Source organism: Mytilus californianus, unplaced genomic scaffold (assembly GCF_021869535.1).
Source record: "Mytilus californianus isolate M0D057914Y unplaced genomic scaffold, xbMytCali1.0.p SCAF_1, whole genome shotgun sequence".
Lineage (NCBI taxonomy): Eukaryota > Metazoa > Mollusca > Bivalvia > Mytilida > Mytilidae > Mytilus > Mytilus californianus.
Genome location: NW_026262581.1, coordinates 72,267,629 through 72,293,927, shown reverse-complemented (window position 1 = coordinate 72,293,927; position 26,299 = coordinate 72,267,629). Strand labels below are relative to the sequence as shown.

At 31.8% G+C, this 26,299-nt stretch overlaps 1 protein-coding gene across 5 annotated transcripts in view; it reads right to left on the bottom strand.

Annotated features, from left to right (window-relative positions):
• LOC127723675 (uncharacterized) overlaps positions 1-26,299 on the bottom strand; it is a 75,252-nt gene that overhangs the window by 27,322 nt on the left and 21,631 nt on the right. For 3 of the 5 annotated variants that reach the window (XM_052230414.1, XM_052230429.1, XM_052230421.1), the window contains exons 2-7: positions 15,841-16,828; positions 13,754-13,924; positions 11,136-11,177; positions 10,052-10,123; positions 8,654-9,436; positions 7,918-8,070 (exon numbers count right to left, since the gene is read on the bottom strand). In XM_052230414.1, coding sequence (XP_052086374.1) covers positions 7,918-8,070; positions 8,654-9,436; positions 10,052-10,123; positions 11,136-11,177; positions 13,754-13,924; positions 15,841-16,749 — 2,130 coding nt within the window. In that variant the 5' untranslated portion in view covers positions 16,750-16,828. The remainder of the gene's footprint in view (positions 1-7,917; positions 8,071-8,653; positions 9,437-10,051; positions 10,124-11,135; positions 11,178-13,753; positions 13,925-15,840; positions 16,829-26,299) is intronic. The other 2 variants (XM_052230442.1, XM_052230438.1) reach the window with 2 other exon arrangements.

Genomic DNA, 26,299 nt, shown 5'->3' with positions numbered 1-26,299 from the left:
AATAGGTCACCGTTCGGTCTATGTGTTTTATTCGATATCAGTTACTTTAGAATAAAAGAACATATCTGGGAGGGTATGTCCATGTATACAATACTACTGCAGAAGGAAAACTTAAAGGAGCAATTGTATGTGTATGGTAAAACAACAAAAGAAATCGGGATTTAGGTGAAAATACTAAAACTTTTTGCCATAATATTTTCTTGACTATATATTTGTCTAAATATTTTGATAATAACTAAATCTAAAATGTAAATAGCTACGTTTTAATTTGATTGTATTATCCTCCTAAAAAAACATCCTTATTGAGGATTACTCTGTAATTCTTTCTCCAAAATTATACCATACTCACGTTATAACTCTAGATATTAGAAATCGCAGACAATTTTGAAAAGACTTGTTTTGGATTCTTAAATTTTATTTTATTACATTTAATTTTCCTTATCAACATCCAGATATGAAGACCTCATCCAGTCCAAAACTTCGAGTACAAATACATGCTTGTTGATAAATGCCTAATTTCATCTTGAATCGGTCATCTAATCACGCAATTTCCTAGGTGAAAGCAAGCTAGCCAAGAGTATTGGAGATAAGATTACGATCACCGGAAGGGTAAATAAAGATTTTAAAATTAATACTTGCGTTTTCATCTCAAGCATTCTACTTTTATAAATAATAATACATTCAAATAGGAATCAAACTCTTATGAACAATGACATACACTTTAAAAAAAATTAGTAACGCTTAGGTCCGATACATTAAAAAAACCAAAAAAAAAAACCGAATACCACAAAAAAATTAAATTCGATCAATGGGTTATTAAAGGTGTATTCAAAATACAAAAAAGTCATTGGGAGCAACTTGGCAACTATGTTGTGTCATCATAACTATAATTTTTCGTTGAAGTTTCCCTTCTCCAGTGTTATTGTATGCATGGATTTAAGGTCCCAGATCTTAATCTTTAGTAACTGACATTGTTTCCTGCAAAATAAAGGTTGCTGTTACCGTGCAAAAAAAAAAAAAAAAACCCAAAGTGTTCAGGTGTATTCTATGGAAAACTCAATTTTATCGTGAAACTATCGTGGTTAAAAAAAGTCTTTTAACAGGCTATTGCCATTGCTACTTCACGCCATTAGCAGAGTCTAAATAAAACAAGACCAGCTCCAGCTCGTCCTAGAAGGGATAGGCAACGCATCACCTATACAGCCAAAGATCAGTATATCCGAATGTTGATATCGAACATCGTCACTGCTACAGTCATTGCTGCTGATATCCAAGAATTACAAAAATTATTCAATCAGACAGTCCGTATCAGGTTTTGCCAGAGTAGAGTTCGACTATGAAGAACTTATACTGGACTAGTTTTAACCCCGGTACACAGAAGTTCACATGTTCGTTCATGTCGTTCATTAGGTCTGGTCTTTGAAAAAACTTGCTCCGAATTTGGTCCAGGAATGAGTCAGGTTTTCTTTAACTGAAATGTGATGAACTAACTCTCGTATACAAGCGTTGAAATGAACGTTTCTATCCTGTACAGGAAGTTGACATATTTGGTGTTACATCGTCATGATGTGGTCAGCAATATCCCTGCAGAACATACATGGTGCGTGACAAGGATATGTAGCGGCCCAGCATTATGGAGACAATATTTAACCGGCACATATGCTCAATGTGTTGACCAACTGAGGAAGATGTTTTAGTAGGACAATGTCCGGTATCATACAACAAGGAGAACCATGGATTTCATAACTCTGAAGAACATATGTGTATTGACATGGCCCTGAAACTCGCCTGGTTTGCACCCATTAGAACATTTTTGGACAAACTTGATAGACACGTCAGCTCACGCAAACCCCCGCCGGAATCATCGGACCAGCCTCGTCAAGCGTTGCAACATGAATGGTAAAGTATACCACACTATAACAATAAGGAGAAGTGGTATGATTAAAAATGAAACAACTATCCACCAGATTCTAACGTGGATACTAGAAAAAACAGGTCACCATACGACTTTCAAAATATAGAAAACCCCATACCGATATATATTCTATAACAGCGCCAATAAGTCCGAAAATATAAATTGATTCAATCCATGCAGAGAATATGGACAACAGTATTAGTCGCATATCGGGATCACAATATATATATATACTGACTTTAAAGTTATACCAGAATTGTACCATATTTATCGTAAGTGACTGTTTGCCCAAACTGTGTGTTCAGCATTCCGTATGACATATTGGCTCAATATACCTAACAAAGCATGATGTAATCCATTTGAGGTATACCGAATACAATTAAAAAAAAACATAACGCGTTGTTGTTGCAGAGTATATATATTTGGGTTAGCATGACATATAATAGTGTCGGTCTAGTAAAAGGCTGGAATAATTGTATGACATAATCATGTTATGGTCCTGAATGTATATATAATGTGTTTAAGCTGCACATTTATATAAAAAAGTATATTTACCCAATTCACGACATCGATGATTTATCCTGCTACAGTGTTTAACATTGCTCGAGATACATTCGCAAGGTACAAAACGTTCAAAGACAAAACACATATAAAAAAGATCGTTAAAAGTTCCAAGGCATCAGAATATTGTCAAAAGGGATATATAAGGTAACGTACGTTACTGTAAACATTTTTTTTAAATGAATGGCATGTGAACTAACTACATATAAAGAATGTAGGTTTAATATGCACTGAAAGGCCCATGGATCAACTATTAAAATATACTTAATAATTGTCTTACTGTATGCAACATAAAATATGTCAGTAATGTATTTGACATCATTATATATGCATGATTGTATTCAGGAGGTCAAGTAAAAAATCATGGTTATGAATATTAAACAAAAAAGAATCAAATAGTTCTAAATTTTTACAGAATTATGACTTATGCTCATATATTATTTAAAAAAAATTTACGTTCTAGCGACTTATGCACATGATTAAATTCAATAAAAATGCTAAATGTCTTAATAATTCTTTTTTTTTTCATCATTCTTAAAAATGAATATTTACGACTTTCTTTTAATTAAAACTAAATTGTGTGCAATAAAGAAAAACATACATTAATAATTATTATATCAATCGTTTTCATTCTTTGATCCTCTTTCGAAGACCAACCAATCCTTTTTATATGGAATATTGAACTTTATGATCTTTGCATCCATTACATTTATGCTTTCATTATAACTAAGTCAACTTTTAAGGAGAAAATACCGGTATTGTACAATAGAACATTAACACGGAAGCTCACATTAAAGAGCATGCCAAAGTCATCGAACAAATAGAAGTTACCATCCCACACTGTCCAGGGTTTGCAGGGAACGCAAAAAATCTATATCAATATTCTCAAGTTTTCAAGAAACTCAAAAGATTTTTTATTTCATTATCATACACCAAAAGTCGTTCTCGTTTATGCTTTTAGGCTGAATCATAGAACGATGCTTTGTAAAGAAATCGAGCTGTATCCTTCATCTGGAATTAAATTTTAGATCAATTTTTCAATACTTGACATATATTTTTTTTTATAGAAAAACGTAGATATTTTTACCACATGGTGATAATTTTACAAATTTTGACTTGACATTAAGAAGGAAGTAGATTGGCGATTGTGTCTGTCGATGTTCAACTTTATTTGACATAGCTTCAGTTAAATGCCCACTCTATGTTTATGTAGAAGATTTGTGGTCATACAAGCTATACAACGAAAAAAAGTCGACAGTCATTGTACATTACTTGTGACAAGTATCATGACCATATAGATGTTTAAATTGTAGTTATTGTAACTGTGGAGGAATTGCCGTTATTGTATGGAATTCTGGTTCGGTTTTAAGCATTTGGAAATATATTTATATTTTTCTTTCCCTTTTTCTTGTATTTTTGTCCTTCTTCAAAATATAAAATATGTAAGATTTTTTTTAATTTTAGAGTATATCAAGTTTTCAAAACTTCTATGTGTAGTATGGTCGTATGGTATCGTTCATGTACTTCATTATGTAATGGTTAATGACGAAATCGCTCGTAAGTTCGATTCCTACAAGTGACATTCTATTTTGAGATGTGTATAGTTGATACGTTTTAAGTTATAATGTAAATTAACTTTAGTTGGCAGTGGATATCTAATCATAATCTACAGTCAGGACAATAGACTGACATAGAAATGGATATGATTCTAAATTAGCGTAATGTGCATTTGAATTTTCGTCCTCCTTGCCTTAAATATTGTGCGTTGAGAATTTTCAATGTAACTTCAATAATTCATTCGATAGTTTGAGGTTTCCAAAAGCATGGGACTAACATTGCTAGTTTTTCAAAATAAACTAATTTATCAATAAAGGGAGATGTAGGAGTAAAAGTCAATAAAAAGTAACTCAACAACAATATAAATTCATACAAAACATCTACGGATCACTTTTGTTATAAAAGAAAAGCGAAAGATACCAAAGGGATATTTACGATTATCACATTTCCTTAAACTCTTACTTCACCAGGGTCAATTCACGCAGACGTATTTGTTATTGAACACGAAGACGTGAAATAATGCTTAAAGGACTAAGGACAAGAAGATTGAAATTAACGAGCAGGGTTCTGCCACAGCAAAAAATGGTAGAATATTCTTTCGTCCAGAACTTCAACTGTCATTACAAAAGAAAATATAGGATATATTGAAGCTTTGTTGTGATATATTAGAAATATTATGTTAAAGGTTTTTAAAAAGATATTATGTTTTTGAGTTTATATATCAATCCTTTAACAAGTCAATTTGATTAACGTAGTCCTCGTGAGCATGTAGCTTTTCATTAAATCAACTAGTATAGTACGATTAAAATCGAAGTATAGACTTCATTTATCTGATCGCCATCGGAGAATTTAATTATGTGATATTCTATCCGACACTTCGACCTGCAATGTTTATTGTAGTCGTTCTGTCACATAAGGTCAACTCGACTTGCTTTCAAAAGTATCAAAAACGACGTAGTTATAAAGATTTACTTAACAAAAGCTTAACCTTAATCATTGCATCGGCAATTTAAATGTTTATAGCAGTCTATATTTCGATACGTTTGACTTCAAAAGGTTTAAGGAGACACCAAAAATTAGCATTTAAGTGGGTGTCAAGTTATCGCTCGATCTAACTAAAATCGTTGGTTACAAAAGAAACTGAAATTTAAATATTTGTCATCCCAATTATCAGTAAACCGTTAAATGAAACAAAAATGAAACCAAATACACATGTGAAGTTCTACGTTGCTAAACATTCCACTCAAAACAATTAAAATTATAAAGTCTTGTGATAAAAGTATTCTGAAAAAAGAATATCTAAGCTTGCACATCATTAAAAGAGACGTTTTATTCACTTTTCAAGCCATCATTTTATATGGATTCGAAATTCCTATTTTTGTTCTCTTGCCTTTTCCCCCCGTATACCACAAAAACTCAGGAATATTTGTTGTACGTTTTTGTGTATATGAGATTGTAGAAATAACTCTTTATAAATTTCGCGTGTCCGAAGCGTTTTTAATTTTTGAATTTATCTTGCTCAAACCAAAACATTTCAAAGCCAGTGACAAGTAACATGGAAAAAAGTAAAATAACAAAAATACCGAACTCCAAGGAAAATTCAAATCGCAAAGTCCCTTATCAAATGGCAAAATCAAAAGCTCTTACACATCAAACGAATGGAAAACAACTGTCATGTCCCTGACTTGGTAGAGGCATGTCCTTATATAGAAAATGGTGGATCAAACCTGGTTTTATAGCTAGATAAAACTCTCACTTGTATGACAGTCGCATAAAATTCCATTTTATTGACAACAATGAGTGAACAAAACAAACAAACATAATAGGTAAAAATGTCAAAAATAGGGGAACCGCTTCTCAAATGCAAGATAATAAAGGTTGAAACCTACTTCAATCAAGTTTACAACGAGAGGGCGTTTATTTAAGTGGGGCAAATTCTGTAAAGATCAAAAAGAAGGTCTAAAATTAATAAAGGAATAGTGTGAACTTAAATTGACTAGGAAAGTTAAACTGCTGGATAAAAAATACATGAATTAGAAGACTATACTTTCAAATTCTATAAAGTACAAATTAGCCTAAATGTGCAGAAAAAAATAAGATTTTATTCCAGTGTATTAAGCCAAATGATTAATCATCTTTGTTTTAAATTCTTAAAGATTTATAACTCTGAAGATATCTATCACATTGCCCCATACGTAGTCGTTTATAATACGGGTGATTACTTGAATTTAAAAAGAACCGGTGTCTTGCATATCATTGTGTAGTATCATGTGTTATGTGTTAATATTATGTTGTAACAAATGCCTCCCTAAACACTTGTAATTAGGTGTATGTTTCAAAACCCTATGTATATGGAACTAATTTCTTTTGAAATTTGCACAATGATAGTAAGCCAAATACTATTATCGTTTTTGTTAATTGAATAAACAATAATAAAAATATGAAAGTTAGACTATTTCATTTATTGTCTGAAATATTAGTCTTCAGTATAATGACCAACATTTTTAAATGACCGTGAAAAAATGTTGAAATTGTGTTTACTTCGCTTAAACTTATAACTTTAATGGGTTATTTTTGAAAATGTAGAATTATGACATATTTTATGTAACAGCACGAGTACTAAATCTGAGAACAAAATGAATAAAGATAATATTCCATGTGTCTCACATTTTTATAATTGGCCAAATGTAACTCGTTTTTAAAACACTCCAACATGAAGGAGGAAATAAATACAAAGGATTTACTAAATTTCAAGTCGATTTGGATAAGAAACTTTTTTTCTCTGTAGTGAATTGTGAACTTTTGTTTGTCTTATTTTATTTGACCCATGGTGTTGATAGACCACTTGATATCTTCTGCCTCTTTTTCCATTAAGGATAATTTTATAATTATTTTAATTTTTTGCGAGACTGCAACTACGAAGAGAAAAATCTCATTAACAGAAGATAGGAAAGTATGTCTCGACTTAAAATGCGTATAAGATCGTATAAGTATAACTTTAATGATATATCCAATTTCGAACTTCAATTAAAAGGAGATCAATCGGAATGGTTCTAACCTAAGTGCAAATTAAAACAAAAAAATGGGTCAATATCGATAGGCACAACAAGAAATAAAACGCATGGCATCATAATTGTCATGGAATTTTATGAGTCCATGGAATGCAGTCCATGCAAATAACACAAAAATGAAGATTAATAATTCAGACGCAGCCCCGGCCTGTAATTGTATGTACAACCTTTTATGTTATGGAACGGATGAACAATGAAAATTTTAAGGCCGTTAAGAACACAAAAGCTTCTTCAGAGGTCAAATGTACTAAAGCAATAAAATCGATAAGCAGTTGTTATTAATGCCATAATAATTTGAAAAAGAGTATGACAAAAATACCGAGCTCCAAGATAAATTCAAAAATAAGAAAGTCAATAAAAACTGACAAAATCAAACGTTATCAACCACCTGAATGAGTGAAAAACAAATATGGTGTGGTTATCGACCACCTGAATGAGTGAAAAACAAAATATGGTGTGGTTATCTTTACACCGTCGAGCAAATAAAAGGCTAAAGCTGATATTACCTTGCCAACAGCTTTTTTTTTGTGTTTCATATTCGTTCATAATGTTTTACAATACATTCAAAACAAAACAAAACCTTTATGGAATAAAAAACACACAAAATGTCAGATCAATCACCATGATTTTAGCCTAGAATAACATACATAGATCTCGCATTTAAACACGGAGGAATCTATTTTGTTATATTTTGCAAAACAAACATAAGAAATCAAAATCAGTTATTTCAATATTTTGAAATGTTCATCAAGATATTTATTAGCCTCATGTAACGAATCTATAAAAATGAAACAAATGAATAAAATAACTTACCTTAATCAACTCTTTGAAGTAATGGCCATACTGTAATATGAAATCTTCTCTCGCTGTCTTTATCAGCTGACAGTACTCTGATACTGACTGACTTTGACGCCTGCTCCAGAACACTTGACACAACTCTGTGGCCACTACTGCTTCTTCATTAGTCTGCAACGATGCAACAAACAAAACTATTTTTTTATTGCACAAAATAAAATTCAATTTAGAAAGTTGGTAATTGAAGTGTAACTTTTATTATTCAAACTTTCATTAGCTTAAAGAAAAACAAAGTACTCGGTACTAATAAAATACCGATAAAATATCATAGTTTGGCAACATGAAAGGAGTACTAATTTAACCTTGAGGTATGAAATATAAAAGGTTTAGTTTATAATCGCTTTATTATTTTTGCAACATAAGTTTATAACATCTTACAATGCTTGAATCCATAGTATTAAATTAAAAAAGGTGTTATTAAAGTTTTAATAAGAAACCAAAAGTTACCCTAAGGGAGACAATTCAAATACAATTTATGGAAAATCTTATTTCCTATAATCTATTACTATAGAAACACTTCCATTACTTTTATATCAGAGGAAGAAATAATAAGATAAAACATAAATTATCTGATAATTACATTTGTAGAATATGTATGTAATACATTTAAGCTAAGCACCTCTTTTACTTGATATAGAAGTCATATAATAATTACTTTTATATGATATACATTGACATATTTATGAATACGTACCAAATTAGGTGGAAGTGTACACTGCAATTTCTGTTCATCCAGTGAAATGCTTTTCTTTAGTTTCGATACCTTTACTGGTGAATTTGCATGTTGTAGTTTTTCTAAATCGACATCAGATGTGCTTTTCTTTAAAACCTTAGAATTAGTACAAGAGTCTGTTCCATTTGTTTTCTTCAGCACAGAATTATAAGGTTTTGATTGGTTGCTCTTTTGATCAGTAAACATTGGTGCATTAAGAGATGTAAATGCTTCATCGGCAGCTTGGTTTTGATTGTCAATTGTGGATGGTTGTATCCAGTATGTTTTTGTGTCGGTTGAGTCAGAGTGAATCATTGCTTTGGGTGTATCACAGTCACTGCTATTTTCTATCGTACTTTCAGTATCACTGCTGTCTAAAACAACTGGACACACTGCATTACCTTTTAAGCTTCCTTTGGGTTTATTTACCTTTTTATTTTTGGCACTGTTCAATAAGTTAGGTTTAGTGTCACTTAAAGCTTTGGACTTTTGATTATTATTTAATTTAGGATGGGCAGTAGGTGGCGGTTTCTTCCTTTTATTATTGTTTGGATTATCTTTGCGGGAGGAAGGAGCAGATAATAGTCTCTGTTTTGTATCTTGATTGGTCTCGGACGTATGCAATCTTCCCGAATCCCTCACATGTTGAAGTTGTTCTATGGTTCTGAGATGGTCGCCCAACAAGCATGCAATATCTTCTTTACTTATATTAACACCTTTCTTAACAAGTCGCTTAGCCAATTGCTTCTCGGAAGTTTGAAGAATCTGAAAAAAATTATCAGGATATTGCCAAAGTTCTGTTTTCATTTGGCGTTATGTAGTATAGATTGGATAAATTCGTCATTAAGTGAACTACCAAGTAAATCTATGAAATGGAACCCTTTGAAATAGAAAGTCTGCATTTAATACAGTGCATAGGCAATTAAACTGCAATGCGACTGAAATTTGCGCAAATGTAGAAAAATAAGTTCAAATATCAAACGTTTTTCTTCTTGTGGCTTTGGTTTAAAAAAAAAATGGCTCAGTCTTTAACAATTTCAAATATTAAAGGTCCCTTTGTTGGCCCGAAAAACGTACTGTTTGCACAACAATCCATATGGCTTGCTTTTTTAAAGAAGCAGATGCCTATTCTGTATATTTATCAAAGTTGGTGTGCAACAATTTGACGTTATTGGCATGTGTAAGGGAGCATTCTCATTTACATATAGACTATTCTGGTACAACTTTTGTTTTTAGCCTTAAATTATACTGTTACTACTACTGCATTACGGTCCGCTGTACGAATTTTTCATTATTTAGTTATGTTTTTCATCTTTATCACTAGACTTTCATTTTGTAAATGTGTGTATTGTATTTGTTAAATATAACAGTTGTACTCACCTCCTCATCTGATGAATGCAAATTTATCTGGACAGCCCAAGGGTTATCCGAAAACAAAGTTTTGGATTCCGACTGAAATTGATTTTAAGAAACACATTAGTGATGTCCCTGGTAAAAAGAAAACGAACTTTGAAGAATGTCCAGAAACCTCAAACAAATACAAATGCACTGTTTTATGCGCAAATTACGTCATGTTAATCTGCATCTTTAAATCCTTCTAAACAATGACTATATCCCGCTACATTGGATGACAGGGGTTTTGTTTTTGATACAGCATAAAATTTTAACAGAAATATTTCTTCATCGTAAGAATAATGTGAATGTACACTAAATAAAAACTGATTTTCAAATGGACCAGTCACATTCGTAAGCTTTCTTTGTCAATACAAACATATGAAATTTAATTGTATCTTACTATGTCTTTGAAAGAGTTATTGGTTTATAACAAATTGAACATAAGCATGGCAACCAAACAAAATGTATGTTAAAAATACTAAGATACAAAATATCAAACGAGAATAAATATTTATTTAGACTGCAACACAGCCATCATAAAACAAAGGAATAAAAGGTGCATATTGTATATCAGTGATATGATATCGATATTGAAGTGAAGTGTTTAAAGCATTAATAATAAGATATTGTTCATCAAAGAAAATTCGAATATCTGCATGTGCACTCAAAACAAAAAAAGTAAAATTACAATATGAAATTAAAAGGAAAACTGTAGAAAGAAAGTTTCGTATATGCTGTGTGTGGTAATGTAAACAAATTAATTAGAGAAACTAAAACCTGATATCATTGAACAATTTGTAACGAATGATATAGTATCGATATGCTGCATTGATAACACGTATAATTCGGAGTCTAATATTGGGATGAAAATCAGACTTGGAAATATAACAATTATTAGCTGAGTGGGCTATACAAAACAGCAAAAATATCAAACATCACTATTATTGCTATTCACAAAAGTAATGATTAGTTGTTTGCAAAATACAATATAAAACAACATATAATAAAAATCTAATCTACTAAACGAAATGGATTGAGCTTCATTGAACTGACCACGTGATCTACATACCCGTGAATTATTATTCAGCTCTAATCTGATATCCTTTAGATTCTAATGAAAATACACGAATAAATGAAATAAGTAACTGTTTATTGTCCAAATACTAAAATGATTGTCTCGCCCGCTAACACAGAACAATGAATTGGATAATCTTTTTTACAGTGAGTTTGAATGAGACTTAAATTTCTTAACTAAGACTTAGATCCATTATAAATGTTATTTTTATAAAGAAATAATATTGTGGGGAATTTTGCTGATTTTTGTTTTAATTAATTGAAATATGTTGCATTTGTTTTCCTGTGACAGCTTCAAAAAGTAAAATGAGAAACCAAGAGTGCGATCAAGTCTAAGAGAGACAATCAATATCATAGCCAACAGAAAAAAATGAGAACAAAATTAAGGAATCTCTAAACTCCAACTGAAAGGAACCTACATGGGTCGTCGACATGGTAATGCATCATCCGCCATGCTAATCTAGACAAAGTAAAACATGTAACGATAGGAAATAGGATTTAATCGGGGGAAAACATCAAATTACTAGTATTCTGATGTTTGCTTACTAGTATCTAAGACCGCAAAAGCATGTTTCTCGGGAACAGGAAGACAGACAGATCGTATCGTTCAACTTAGTTAATTCGAGAATGTGATAGTAAAACGTCATGAACGTGTACAGTGTCGGTTTCAGTTGGGTCTTCATCACCCCTGGAGAAGTTTGTATGGTATAAGCAAATCTCTGTTATTAAATTTTTATACTCCGTAGTGAATACATTAAATAAACACCATATGATGTGACAGAGGATATGTAACAACTGAGAAATGGAAAAATTAAATTAAAGTCGTAACGTTTGCCATAGATACCAGTTGACTGAAGTCGTTTATTTTATATAAATTGGTTACTAAAAAATAGGCGAAAAACACGAAAAGGAGAACCAATAGTCGTGAAAAAACGAAAAACGACGAAGACAAAAGACAGTCTGGAAAACACTACATAAAATATATAAAGACAGAGCAACACAACAACCGGTGTTAAGTCTCATTTTATGGTGTCATAACCGAGGAATAGAGGACGGGAAATGGCTACGACAATTGGAGCATGTCGAAGGTCATTCGTAACACATATAGTCTATAATAATCAATCAACTCGTTGTGGCGCCTGTAAAACTTCGGAAGCGAAGACTCCAACTTTACTCATAGGAATCATTGATTCAATAACGTCCTTGTAAGCAGCTACTCTCTTTCAAGGAAATCTTAATAGAAAACGCAAGCTCTAGAATATCTTATCAACTGAGAAATATACTCCATATGAAGGCGCTGCTGGAATGTTGCTACATAGAAATGAAATGTTCACAATGAAAGGTTGAAATCATCTCCTTTGTCGTAAATTTGTTTTTCCCAACCGACCCTCATAGTCGATTTCTAAGTGTGAGTCAAGATATGAGTGACTAGTCAGCCAAATGACATGTACAGAACAATTCTTTATAAACTACAAATAAATTAAGAAACACGAACACGACACGGTTAGCATCCCCGTCTATGCAAATCTCACCCACCATGCGAATTCACCTTCAGTCAATATGACACAATCGGAATAAGACACGATCGTTAAAATTACAGATTAGACGATTATTACGACATCTAACGATCTAAGACTGCGAAAACATATAGTGTCGATTTCAGTCACTCTCCCTGATAACTCTGCTTTTGTAAAAGGATGACACTCGTTCAAATGAATTCCGAATAGTGTGAACATGCACGAGCATAACGTATCAGTTGAGATATGTTAACGCCATTTATTCAGGCAGAGAGTATGGTACTGCTGAGAAATATAAAGTTGACGATTGGAAAGTTGAAATCGTCACGTTTGTCATAGATTCTAGTTTAAAGTCGTCCACCTTTGTCAATATCAAGGAAACGATCAAGATATGAAGCAGACTATCAAGTTCTCTTGGATATATGAGATGCAAGCATTCACTGAAATTTTGGGTATCGAGTGACAGCACATCTTCATTATATATGAAAATGAAATTAAAGAACTATGCAAGATTTTTTTTGTTTCTTTTTGTCTTTGACAAGGTTTAATGTGAATTTTATAATACGAGTACAGTAGGGGTGCACAAAAAGGACCTATTGGAACATAGAATTTGTGATGGAATATCAATCCACTAAGCTCATCAAATGTATTGTCGATCAACAAGTACGGACCTTCTCCATGTTAACTTTATAATAAAATTTCACGGCGGTCAGTTACATGTACTTATTACTTATATATGAATGTATATATAACGCTTCTAGATATCCATAACGTTTGAGTTGAGTTAACTTCATGTGAAATCATCAAATCAGAATATGTCTTGGCATATCGGTCAACTGAGATACCTATTTTTCAGAATCATTATTCGTTGTTTTACTTTTTATTTTGTGTTTTAATAAATTTGGATGTAATGCTGAAAATATGTACAGAACTGTTTGAAAATGTGATAGAATCAAAACAAACAGCAGTTGGATACTTTTACTATTCGAAAAAGTGAAATAAGTGACCACAAACATATTCAATGTGCATTTGTTCTTTGAAAATAGTTAATCCCAAATAATAGATCATGTCTATAAAGATAAAAAAAATATCTTACCGTGACTTCTATCCTGGGTGTTGAGTCGTTATTTATACAAGTGAAGACAAAAGCCACCAGCTGATTCCGTAGGTTCTTCATTATACCCTCATATTCTGACTGAGTAAGTCTTCCTTTTCGTCGTCTTTCACGGAGTGAATTCATAAACATCGTCACCAAGTCGTCCATTTTCTATAAAGTAACAGCTACTTGAAGATTTATTCAGATACTAAAGTAATAGATACAAACTGCAACAACCAATGAAAAACATGAAAATTATTGAAGGTGTGGGGGCTAACATTTTAAAATTTATCGACTGCAGACCGATTTTCAAATCACGTTTTCCGCGTTTGTCTAAATTATAAAACAGTTTCTAAATACTCCCTTGGTACCAGATCACTGAAATGTATGTCTGTGTTAAAACACTGAAAATATATACTCCTATTATATTATTTATCAGTCAAATCTATGGAACAACGCAGTAAAATGTATGGCTTATTTCTAGTTGATGATGTGAAACAATTCTATCTACACATTTTTGACAGATAATTTATTATTCATATAGTATAGGTAAAATCCTACAGAATGCAATTTCCCTGTTTTTAAAAATTAAAACATTCTCTTTGTAAAAAATGCATTGGGATGTAAATTTTCAACAATAAAAATCAATGTAAAATGACAATATGGTTTTTGTTTTTGTGCGTGGTGATATTGATTGTGGCTATTAGTAGGTAAATCGGTTTCAAATTGATATGTAATGATGTTTTTTTACTGTAGAACAAATATTTGTTTTTCATTATTTTAATGGAAGGTATTGTGATTTTTTGTCATGTGAGAAATAAACCCAGGAAACATACAATGGATATGATCATTAAAAATCATTTATTAGCAATTTGCTAAGTAAAAGCTTAACCGTTAGTAAATTCCAAATTTCCAAATAACTTAAATATTGACATATTGTACATCTATATGCTTTTTTTACCTATCAGAATTTCCGTTTGCATAACGCATGAATATAAATAGTTTAAATAATAATGCCCGGTGAAAAGTGCAGCACACCAACAGCAAAATACGGTGTAAAAATCGCGTATAATCTCTAAATCTTTTTTTCAAGCATTTTAGTCATTCAGATTTACCTATACACAGCAAAAATCACATTTAACATATATCATACCACACTAAAAACCAGAACACAAACATACACACATTCACACATTGGCATTATAAAGGTAAACACTTTTTTTAGTTGGCAAAGCTTGTCTCATTTCAATTATGTTAAATAAAAGTTAATATAGGCTCATAATACAGGTGTACAATCACGGATTGTCTATCTTTCCCCACAACTGAAAAATCTTCTACCAAAGCTGTTGATTAAAATGCAATGTTTACCTTCTGTGATATAATTCTAAAAAGCTGTGAACTATTTTATAAGCATTTGTTTCTATTGAAAAGAGAACAGCACATCGAAGTTGTTGAATTAAATTTCGGTACTGATGCCTCTGGTCGATAAATATTTTAACTGCAAAGGCACAGGCACTTGTCTCTGAAAAAAATGGATATATGCGAATTTTTCTCAGAGACCAGTGCCTGTGTCCAAAAGGTCAAAAATCAAAACTTTAAAAATCCAGAAAAAGTTATCGAAACTTCTTCGCTATTCTTTTGTTATTTAAATTATGAGGTTGCTGCATTACATTGCACAATAAAGATCTCCATTCACATTCTATGAAAATACTTGATAGTTCCCTATCCTCTAGTATTTATTTTTTGGCGTGTTTGAAACTTGAAAACTGTATAACTTGGTAAATGAATAACTCCATACCAACAGAAAACACCATTATGTCGATTTCTTGCAGAATTTATAAAAAACGTGCAGCTCTAACTATGAAATACATTTGTTATTAATATTACGTTATTCCTGAATTGCAGTGTTAAATTTCATTCATGGAGAACTTAGAAGATATTTATTTATTTTAGTATTCATTTAAAAGTCATCCATTTTTATGAAAATAATGGTGACCAACAAAACAGTATATATTTCTAACTTTTATAGAAATACAATAATCTAATTTCTCCATGCATGTGTTTATACATGATATGTGTGCACTAACCCTTTGCAGGTGAAAAGGCAAACTGTTAATAGGTTCATCCAATTCCGTGTTAGTAGGCGATATTAAGCCATCACTCGGCATTAGTAAGATGCTGGATATAGACATCTCGCTTGCTTTCTTCATGATATGTGCATCATAGCGTTGGTAACTGTCACTTACTATTCTGTAATAGTCCAGTCCGTTTTGCGATCGTGACGTTAGGGTTATAGATTCCGATTCATCACCCAAAGCGTCATCTTGGCTTACCCAGCCTTTTCTTTGTGACGACTTCCTAGACTGATCAATTGTTTCATCCGGAATAACCCACATTTCACCGTCACTGGATTCCCCGGACGAGCTATTAAGATCTCCAATCACCGTGGCGCCATTTGTGTCTTTGCCACTTTTTAACCTACTAACCTTAGTTCTTTTGTCTTGAAATTTGAGCTCTGATTTAATATTTTGTTTTGTGTCCCCATAGAAACTGTCCTCTCGTTCAATGTCCTGTTCGTTTTCATCTGACGAATTATTTCCAGTCTTACCATTTCTCAAAATTTTTACTAATTTGTCCTCTGCTAATACTATATCATCAGGCTTTTTGCGAGACGAGGATCGGGTACCGAGTCGACACGAGTGAGGCCGAGAAACTTTGGTAATTTCACACGGAAGGATGTCATCATCAGACGACTCGTCGTCGCCATCTGCATCTTCGTCGATTATATTATTTTCGCCATCTACGCTACTGAAGCCGGGGAGTCCGTGTGGAATCTCATTTTCTATACCAGAGTCACGTGACTCGCATGGATGTAACTTCCGAGGCGACGTTATGATATTGTCATTTACATCTTCTTGCTTTATGTTTTGGACGCTCGCAGAAACGACCACCACAGATCTTTTATTATTACAGAGTACACTAAAGCTTGTTCCCATATCACCAGGTATTACTATTGTTCTTGGTTAATTGTCGATGTAAGTTCAATGCCTCGTCTTGTTTCCATTGATGTATCATCTGCAACATAGTAAAATTTATTTTAATAGCGTCAAAATTTAACAAATATTTATTTGGTGCTGATGATTTAGGAGGCAGCGACTCATTTCACAAAAAATCATACGAGTGAAAATACTCGTAAGTCATGAACATTTCAGTATAACTTAGTAATACGATCAATTTTAGTCGAAAGATATTTTGTGAAAAGAGCCAAGTATCATCTTCAGTTTTTGGTGGGATTCGTGTTGCTCACTTTAGTATTCTATGTTGTGTTTTGTGTAGTGTTGTTTGTCTGTTGGTCTTTTTCGTTTTGAGCCATGGCGTTGTCAGTTTATATTCGAATTATGAGTTTGAATGTCCGTCTGGTATCTTTTGCCTCTTTTCTATTGTCTCTGTTAAATTGTCAGATTGATATATGTTGCAGACTCCTGTATTCTATTGAAAACTAAATGTTGCATTTAATTTAAGAAATTATATTCTTTTAGTTCAATATAAGAGCCAACCATAAAAATGTAAACTAAAGTTTGTAATTATATAAATGTGGTGACGTTATATGTTTCCATAATGCTCCTATAAATGCGATCATTGAGTTTATTCTAAAGTCCGTTGAATCTACTCTGGTTTAAATGACAAATCATCATATCGATGGAAAATGGACCATATTTCCCGATTAAGGGTACTTTTTAAATGCAATATAAATTAGGGGAAAAAAACTATAACAAAAGAATTAATAAATCAGAAATTGAAAGACTCTTCAAAATCAAAACCTTGGATGGTCACGATAAATTTAATTTATTATTGCCTCACTAACGGTTGTGAAATATAACTCTTTTTGACATTACAAATTGGCATATTTCACATCTACTTCAATTTCTGCAGACAAGTGCATTTTACGTTTAATTGAAATTTGTAGGTAAAAGAATATTTGCAAAATTATAATAATGACTTGCGATTTGACAATAATTATATAAATAGATATCTGCTGAACTGTAGCATTTGGTTTAACATTTATGATAATAAATTTTACTGTACATCTTGTTATGAGATTAAAAGGTTTTTTAAAAGTTTAGTTTTAGTGATATCAAAGTAAAAGGAATAAGTCAGAAGGTACATAAGACGGTATATCGCAAAAATTGCAAACCCCTTTCATATCTGGAGGTCACGACATCAAATTGTGAAGGTCAAGAAAAACAATTTATCCGCATGGCTGTAGTGTTAAAAACTTCTCAATTAAACATACGGAATTGGTTGCGTTCTTAAAACAATTGTTCCTGATAATACATACAAAGGAAACCATCGAGAGAAACATAATCATGACGTTTGGACAGTGATCGTTAGATGAAATTTTTGTAGAGTGGCGCAATCGTATACTTAATTTTTGGCGCAAGTGATACAGGGTAGTTTGAAAACTAGCGGCGCAAACCTAGCATTTGGCACACATGAGTTGTGGCGCAAACAGATTTCTCCCATATGAACAAGGGAATATTTCATTCGGATACTTTACTATTTGTTTTTATTACAGAGGAATCCCTCTTCTTTGCAAGTGCTTTATTTTGACTTATAAATATGGTCAAGTCTATATTTATTAATATGTTTGCTTTTGATTCCAAAATTCTATAATGATGTTTTAATCAATTACAATATTTAACTGTATGCATGTATTCATTCATAAGAGAAATGACGTTTGTATTTAAGAAAACGGAATTCATATACTTAACTTGAAATTGAGAAAGACGACTGAAATATTCTTACCTCAGATTTAGATTTTAACCGATTTATCAGTTATTATTTTCAAACGAACTTCGCGTCTTAATTGATTATAGTGAAACATTTGATTAAACATTATAACACACCTCATCTCCGACATGTACAATCGATTTTATTGCACTCAATTACAGACACAAAAACACTATGTCAACTTGAACTTTTTATATTTCCGTTTTATTAATTTGTGATTGATGAATTATTTACATTGGGAATGAAATTCGTTGAAAATGTTTCAACTATCAATAACACTCAAGTTTCTTCACTAATTTTCAGAAATTGATATATTTCTTTATTGTTTTTATCCCTAATGTAATGATCTTGAATTTTGTCAATGATCAAGTCAAGGTAAACTTTGGTTTTATGATTGATTTGTAAATTAGCTTGTCTTCCATGTCAGCGATGTTATGACGTTATACTAATTCAAAATGTAATGATTTATTTATTTTTTTTATTATATAAGGTTATTTCTTTAAGTGGAACATGAAAGCTTTTTAACTGTAATCTGGGTTTTTTTTTGTGGTTTTTTTTTCTCGTGGGTGTTCATAATGTGGTTAGTAAATCTTGCATTGCTTGTTCTCATTACACTGACTTGCATTAATATTTGTTATGTAAATACATTTATATACCCAAGCAAATGAAAAATGCTGGCACACTAATGCATGAAGAATTGCTGTTTCGTCAGTCCCATTAAAAATTATAGTTTATCCAAAATGACCCTAAAAGAATTTGTTAGTTGCTTAACGTCCACTGACCAGATGACAAACTATATCAAACTCAAGTTCAAATTATAACCCGATTGATTATTCGACTCAAGAATCGTGTTTAAGTCTAAACAAAAATATAACATTTTTACATTTGAATTAAAACGGCCATCTGTGCACAATCTGTCTGTTCTAAAGGTTGAGTGTGTAGTAAAGTCTATATGGGTTGCTAACTTTGTCAAAATTCATTTACTCAATTCCAGCTTATTATAATTTTGAACAAAAATGTCAAGATCTAAAACTGAAATTACTACAAATCCAAATAAAAGGCCAAAAAATAGACTAACAATTACTGACTGAACTCGTTGAATTACAAGTGACTACATATTTGACACCAATTTTACTGCACAAGATTTGACTTTCGACCATTGATGTTTCATGCTTCAGTGATACCCGAGGCCAACATATTTGAAAATCCAAAACCTAATACAAACTTCCAATAGCTAATATCAGCAAAACGGACCGAAAAGTGAAAGCCAAACCCTGACAAGGAATTAGAGCCATGCATGAGCCATTCCTTCATGAAAGGATTTTCTAAAACTCAAAACAGTAAATTAAAAAAAAACAATATTCGTATGTTCATGCCAGTAAAAGAGAAGCAAAAGATACCAAAGGTGCAAAGTCGAATACAAACTCACAACGCCATGTCAAAACACGAAAATACGACAAAAAGACAAAAAGTATACAAAACACAACATAGAAAACTAAAGACTTAGCAACACGTACCCCACCAGTAAAGAAGTCTGGAGATTTTATTGGGGACCAACAGTCCACCAGCAACGGTATCTAACCAGCGATAGTTATATCATTGATGGCACCCGTTTTACTGTATGTAGCCAATGTTAACATAAATATCTGATTATCAAAAAATGGTTTAAAATGAGAATTTTTCAAATCTTTTTAACATTTACAAATCGAAATTTGCAAAATAAAAAAGGGTGATATTTTTGTTGACGCAAGATGAACCTAGTTGTAAAGCATACAATAAAAACTGTTAGAATTATGTTCTTTGTACTTTTTTCATGACGTTATCCTAATGAAGGAGTTATCACTTTCTCCTTGTTCAAAACTCTATTTTAGGCCCTGTCTGTAATTTTAAATCAACAGTTTTGTGGTCTTTGTAAAGTACTAAACGTCAAACCTATCACTTCACATGAGCTCTCTTATCAGTAATTCATTTACCGAAATATTATTGAAAACTAAAAGAAGTCAACAACCTGTTTTTATATTACTGGTAACGACAACATTCTTTGAATACAAAAATATCTTATCTTTCCACAATATAGAAAATATTTGACCCGTTGTTCAGAAAGAACACCATTTTGCAAATTTATTAAACAGAATGAAAGAATGCTCCGGATGTTGTCTAAATATGCATTGATATTTCCTCGGAGACAAATTATTCCATCAATATATTACAGTCGCGTACGATCAATTGGGTCTGTCACGTTTTAATCGGTGCAGTAGTGCTCTTTTGTTCTGTAACCCACCATTTTAACCGTTCAGATAACCCGGACTGGAATATTGCCAGACTATTATTGAATGTTTCTGGTATTTAATCCTCAAGTTAAATCTCATAATGTAAATTCAAAGATCTGCGCGTTTATAAAAATTAGCATACGGAAACTAAATATGAAGTCTGATCTGAAGGATTAAATAATGGATACGGGTTTAGTCAGAAATATCTATAGTCGGAATCAATTAAATATATCGTGTTTCTCTATTTGACACAGATCATAGCATTTGCTACAAAACCTCAAAAGCTCATTCATAATACAATTTGTATATTACACAGATAAGAAACTTGCTTCTTTTAATCGAGTTTTTAATCATTTCGGACACCTAGGCTACATGTAGAAGAATGCGCTTGCTAAAATAAGCACGTGAATTGACTTTCAGTGAAATTGTTTGTAACTTATTTAATGTGAAGCGTGTTATTTCATCCTCTCTTTTTCCCCTCTTTCCCTCTTTAGTAAAAATTCTTAAAAAGAAAAAAGTCATATGCAAAAGCATTACATACTTGTTGTAATATTACATATGACCAAAAGGTTCTTTTGTAATGGACACGGACAAATGCGGAGGAATTTAATCGGACAATCAAGTTCTATCAAAGTATGCATGATAGTTAAGATAAGCAACTGTAAAAGAAACTCATTTTGAAATTTTTAATGATTAGGAAAATCAGAAGAAAAAATAAAATTCATCTGTTAGTATATTCGTCATGTTGATTTATATTTATTTTTATTTCAATAAAGATTTGTCACACAGTGGTTCATGTATGATTTATCACAAATATGCTGTGTTAAATGTCGGCTTATTAAATTTGTTTAATACTTGTATCACAAAACCCAGTAGCCATGTACTTCTAGACTGTCATGGAAACATGGAAATTGCTTTATTGAAATTTCTGTAATGAAACTAGGAAGTCATTTGAAATTTTAACAAGAATGTGTCCATAGTACACAGATACCCCACCCGCACTATCATTTTCTATGTTCAGTGGACCGTGAAATTGGGATCAAAACTCTAATTTGGCATTAAAATTAGAAAAATCATATCATAGGGAATATGTGTACTAAGTTTTAAGTTGATTGGACTTCAACTTCATCAAAAACTACCTTGACCAAAAACTTTAACCTGAATCGGGACAGACGGACGAATGAACGGACGCACAGACCGAAAAAACATAATACCCCTTCATTTCTGTATTATTTGTTTTGGTCACTATTCTTTATGCTTTATATTTAAGCACCCCATTATTCTCTATTCTATATTTTGTGCCCTAATTTTCTCTATTCCTTATTTTGGGGGTCCATTTTTCTGTAGATTTGACCCATTATTCTCTATTCTATTAACCCCATCCTGACCCTCTTACATGCTCCAACTGGTTACATTTGCTCGTCTTCTAACTTTAATTCTAAAATTTTAGCTTACTCGATGATGGATAGACGTCATTAAAAGGTGGAAGGCTAATGAAGCTTAGCCAACAAATGATTAACCTTCTCACAGAGTTCAACAAATTTTCATCATCCATGCAATGAGTCTTGTCACTATAATTACCGGCCCTGAAATTCAAATTTGTAGATAACGATGATGGTTCCATTAGGAGTTAAATGAACCTTCCTATCATTATTATAAAGCACCATATAATATGATATTTTGTCAATAGACCAGTCTAAATTGTGTACTGTGTATGGACATTCATCAATCTAATGGAACTGTCAGAGATTTTGATCATTTAAATAATTAAAGTTTAACATAGTCTGATGAAGGTATTGAAATTTCTGTACAAAACTGTTTTGAACTAAGTACTTTCATCAGCATACTACGGAGCCCGATTTGGTCCCGTATAGATATTAAAGTTTAAGTTTTAAAAGTACAGCGCTAAAGAATTATTGTCCAGTGCACAAAAGTCTAGCTCTAGCATTGGAGATGCAACTCTAGCGCAAAACTCAGCGCTACCTGTAAGGAAAATTGCGACATTTTGTATGCATTTAAAACTCGCTGAATTTGACCTGAATATCAAAAAAATGATATGTGCAGATTTTATACTTCTAAAGATACAGTCTATTGAAAATTTGTAATGTAAAGAGTGTAGATTAATTGCATCGAAAAATTTGCATTTTATTCGTTTTAAATTGCAATATCTCGAAATCTGTCCGCATAATTGTGTTTTTAAGCCATAAATGTTAGTTCATAGAGACTGATAGAGAGCAAATGTCAAAGGAAATATCAATGAGTATTCACGGTCATTCCCTATGATCTGCAGCTCCTAAAACTCAATCAATGGTCAAAATTTAAACTTATATAATTCATTTTTTATATGAATATATTGGACATTGAGTGTCCGTAGGAGTGTTGGGCATTAAAATGCTTTATCAATTAAAGCGTATAGGCTTTCTAACGTGTCCATTACTTTTAAAATTTCGGATTTGATGTACATAATTCTAATATGGATAGAAGTGTCAAAATATCAAATATGATATACTTCTTTTACATGAAGTCGTATCTGTTGTTTTTGTTTTTGTTTCAAACAAGTCTTGTCCTTGAAACAATTTTTACACTGAATCGATTTGACTGCATTAGGAATAACATGTATACATCGCATGTTTTCTCATTCAATATGTTTAGGTTCATACAAATACGAAAATATTGATTGTCCTTTTGTCCTGAATTAACGATGACCTTATTCCAGGACACAAATTTAAACAATAAAATCTTAAATATTGAATGTTAGCAGCAAAACTAAACAAGTTAAGTACTATTTAAAACCATCACTGAATACTGACTTCAAAAGTAAATAAAACTACTTCCTAAAATTAAATTCAGGCAAACAGTAATGGCCTAGTGACGACTTTACTAGTCAGATCAATTGTAAAGCAGTAAGAGATTTGAAAAAGAAGGTCAAATCTATAAAGTTTTGTTACATTTCAAGTTATATCTTAAGAGAAATCAAATATTTCTTTTAAAAAATAATGCAAATATGATTTAATTGAGATTACGTCAATCACATCTATTAATTCATTTAATTTACAGTAAGAAAGCCAGCGATCTTTATACTTTTGTCACAGAATTTTTGTTATAACCCACAGCTGTGATTCCCACGTTATAGAATGCTACATAATACATGGGTTACAAAATTAAATTTTAATTATTAAAATACCTGAAAAACGCCTTTTTCAAGTTTGCTGTGCAGGGGACCTGGGCAAACATTTCAAATATGGTATATTGCTGAAATTCGTTTTAAATGTTTAAGTGCATCTTAGCTTTTCGTCCATTGTAAAGGTTTCACTGGGAACATTTATTCATTTTAATGAATGAGAATTTGTAACACTATGTATGCCTGAGAAAAACACAGAAACAAAAACGTATTGCAAATAAAAAAATAAATCATTATAATGAGTTGCTTTTTCGTAATATATCACATATTTTCTGTAGTTATCAAAATAAGTTTGCCAATCAGTTCCCCACATTCTTTGTTATAAAAGAGAGGCGAAGGATACCAAAGGGATATTCAAACTCATAAGTCGATGACAAACTGACAACTCCATGGCAAGAACAAACAAAAAAACACCAAAAAAACAGCGTACAAATCAACACAATAGAAAAATAAAGAATGAGCAACACAAACCCAACCAAAACACCTGTGATGATTTTAGGTGCTCTAAAAGGGTAAGCAGATCCTGCTCCATCTGTGTATAAATGTTCTGTTTGATTGATTATTGCTCGCTTCATGTCCAGTGGCAATTGTTTCATATACACATAGGGAGAATTTCCTATTTACTTATTATTATTATTATTCATTATCATAATTATGTTTGATGGTATCAAATCCCTATTTGATGGTTAAATGTTAATAGTTTCTACAAAAAAGAAATCGGATGAATAAAATATAACACTTTGTCTTAGTTTTTGTTATATCACATTGGAGTCATATTCAGTCAATAATAATCTCGTCACTCAAGGTACGAAAGTACGTTTAACCTGAAACACCCCGTAGGTAGAAAATATATATCTTGGAGCATACGTGAATATTTAATGTGAAGTCATAATGACATTGTTTACCACAGATCGTCATAAAACTACCACTATATCACTTCTATCTTAAAACTGTGACCGAATAGTATTTGCCACTTGGAGGCAGTGTGCCAAAAGATTGACAGTTGCCGATAGTAAACAGTAAATTCAACTTTAATAGAAGTAGCGTTTAATTTGTGCTTGGCTTCAAAATATGTTAGAAAAATATAAAATTCGGTTGATACATTTTAAAGGTCTATAAAATCCGATTGATACTTTTGAAGGTCTATAAAATGTTTTAAAATTATTATGTTATTTCCGTTACTTATGTGATGCTATTAAAACCGCATTACTTTACGAAATTTACTATGATAATATCGTGTGTGACCCTGCAGTAACAGTGGGCTAAAGAGTTATAAGACGGTCCAAAATAATGTTTTAATGATATTTATTGGAAGGTCAAAGGGCAGAACCCATTATTAGTCTTCAAACAAATTATTGTACAACACATTTTATTCGTTTCTTTCCCTAGACTTTGAAAGTTTGTTTTTCGAGTAGGAGCACACTGGTACCATCAGTATTACCATTTTTTTAATGAATATAAATCCAGAAAAGCGCTTTGGACGCACGAAATACTAGTATATAAAGGGTTAATGATTTTCATTTTATTGAATGATGTCTAGACAATTTCAAGAGAAAAGGGCAAATATATCAAACATCAATACATCTTCTACGAAAATCAATGTCAACCTAACTCGAGCACCTGGTCTCGTTCCATTTAAAGTTTATGCAATTCGATTGAGCTTTTCTCATTAAAGCACCATATATTCACTAAGACATATGTTTTTAAATGTATGCACTATATATGGTCAATCGTAATCACTTATAATAAAGGCGACTGGAACAAAAAGTCCTTGAAGAGGACGAACAAGCATTATGTTTATTCTAGAATATAAATTGTAAAAGTAATGTTGATATCCTTTTTATCAAAGTATTCTTTAGAACGAGTAATGAACCAATATTTTGGATTTACACAGCACCAAACATCAAATGTATATACATTCATTCTGCAAACTTACAATTCTAAACTATTATTAAAATCAATTTTTAAACACTATAATGAGGTTATCAAAGTTTACCTGCAATTGTTTGATTCCTGGACAAATGTTGATTCAAAGGGTGGATTCAGTTTTAACCAAACTGGTTTTTTTTTCTGACAGTTATACGGTCAAGTATTAATTTTGAAAGTTCCCCCGTCAGCAATCTTTTTACCCCCCAACTGATAAGTCATTATAGTCAAATGGAATTACTAAACACGTATCGTGTGTTGGTGTAAGTTAACATTTTGCGTATAGTACTGCAGTTCTTATATACATTTAACAATACTTTCAAATGGGGAAGGGGGATTGAAAACCGCAAGTCAAAGAAAAACACCTTTAAGAATAAT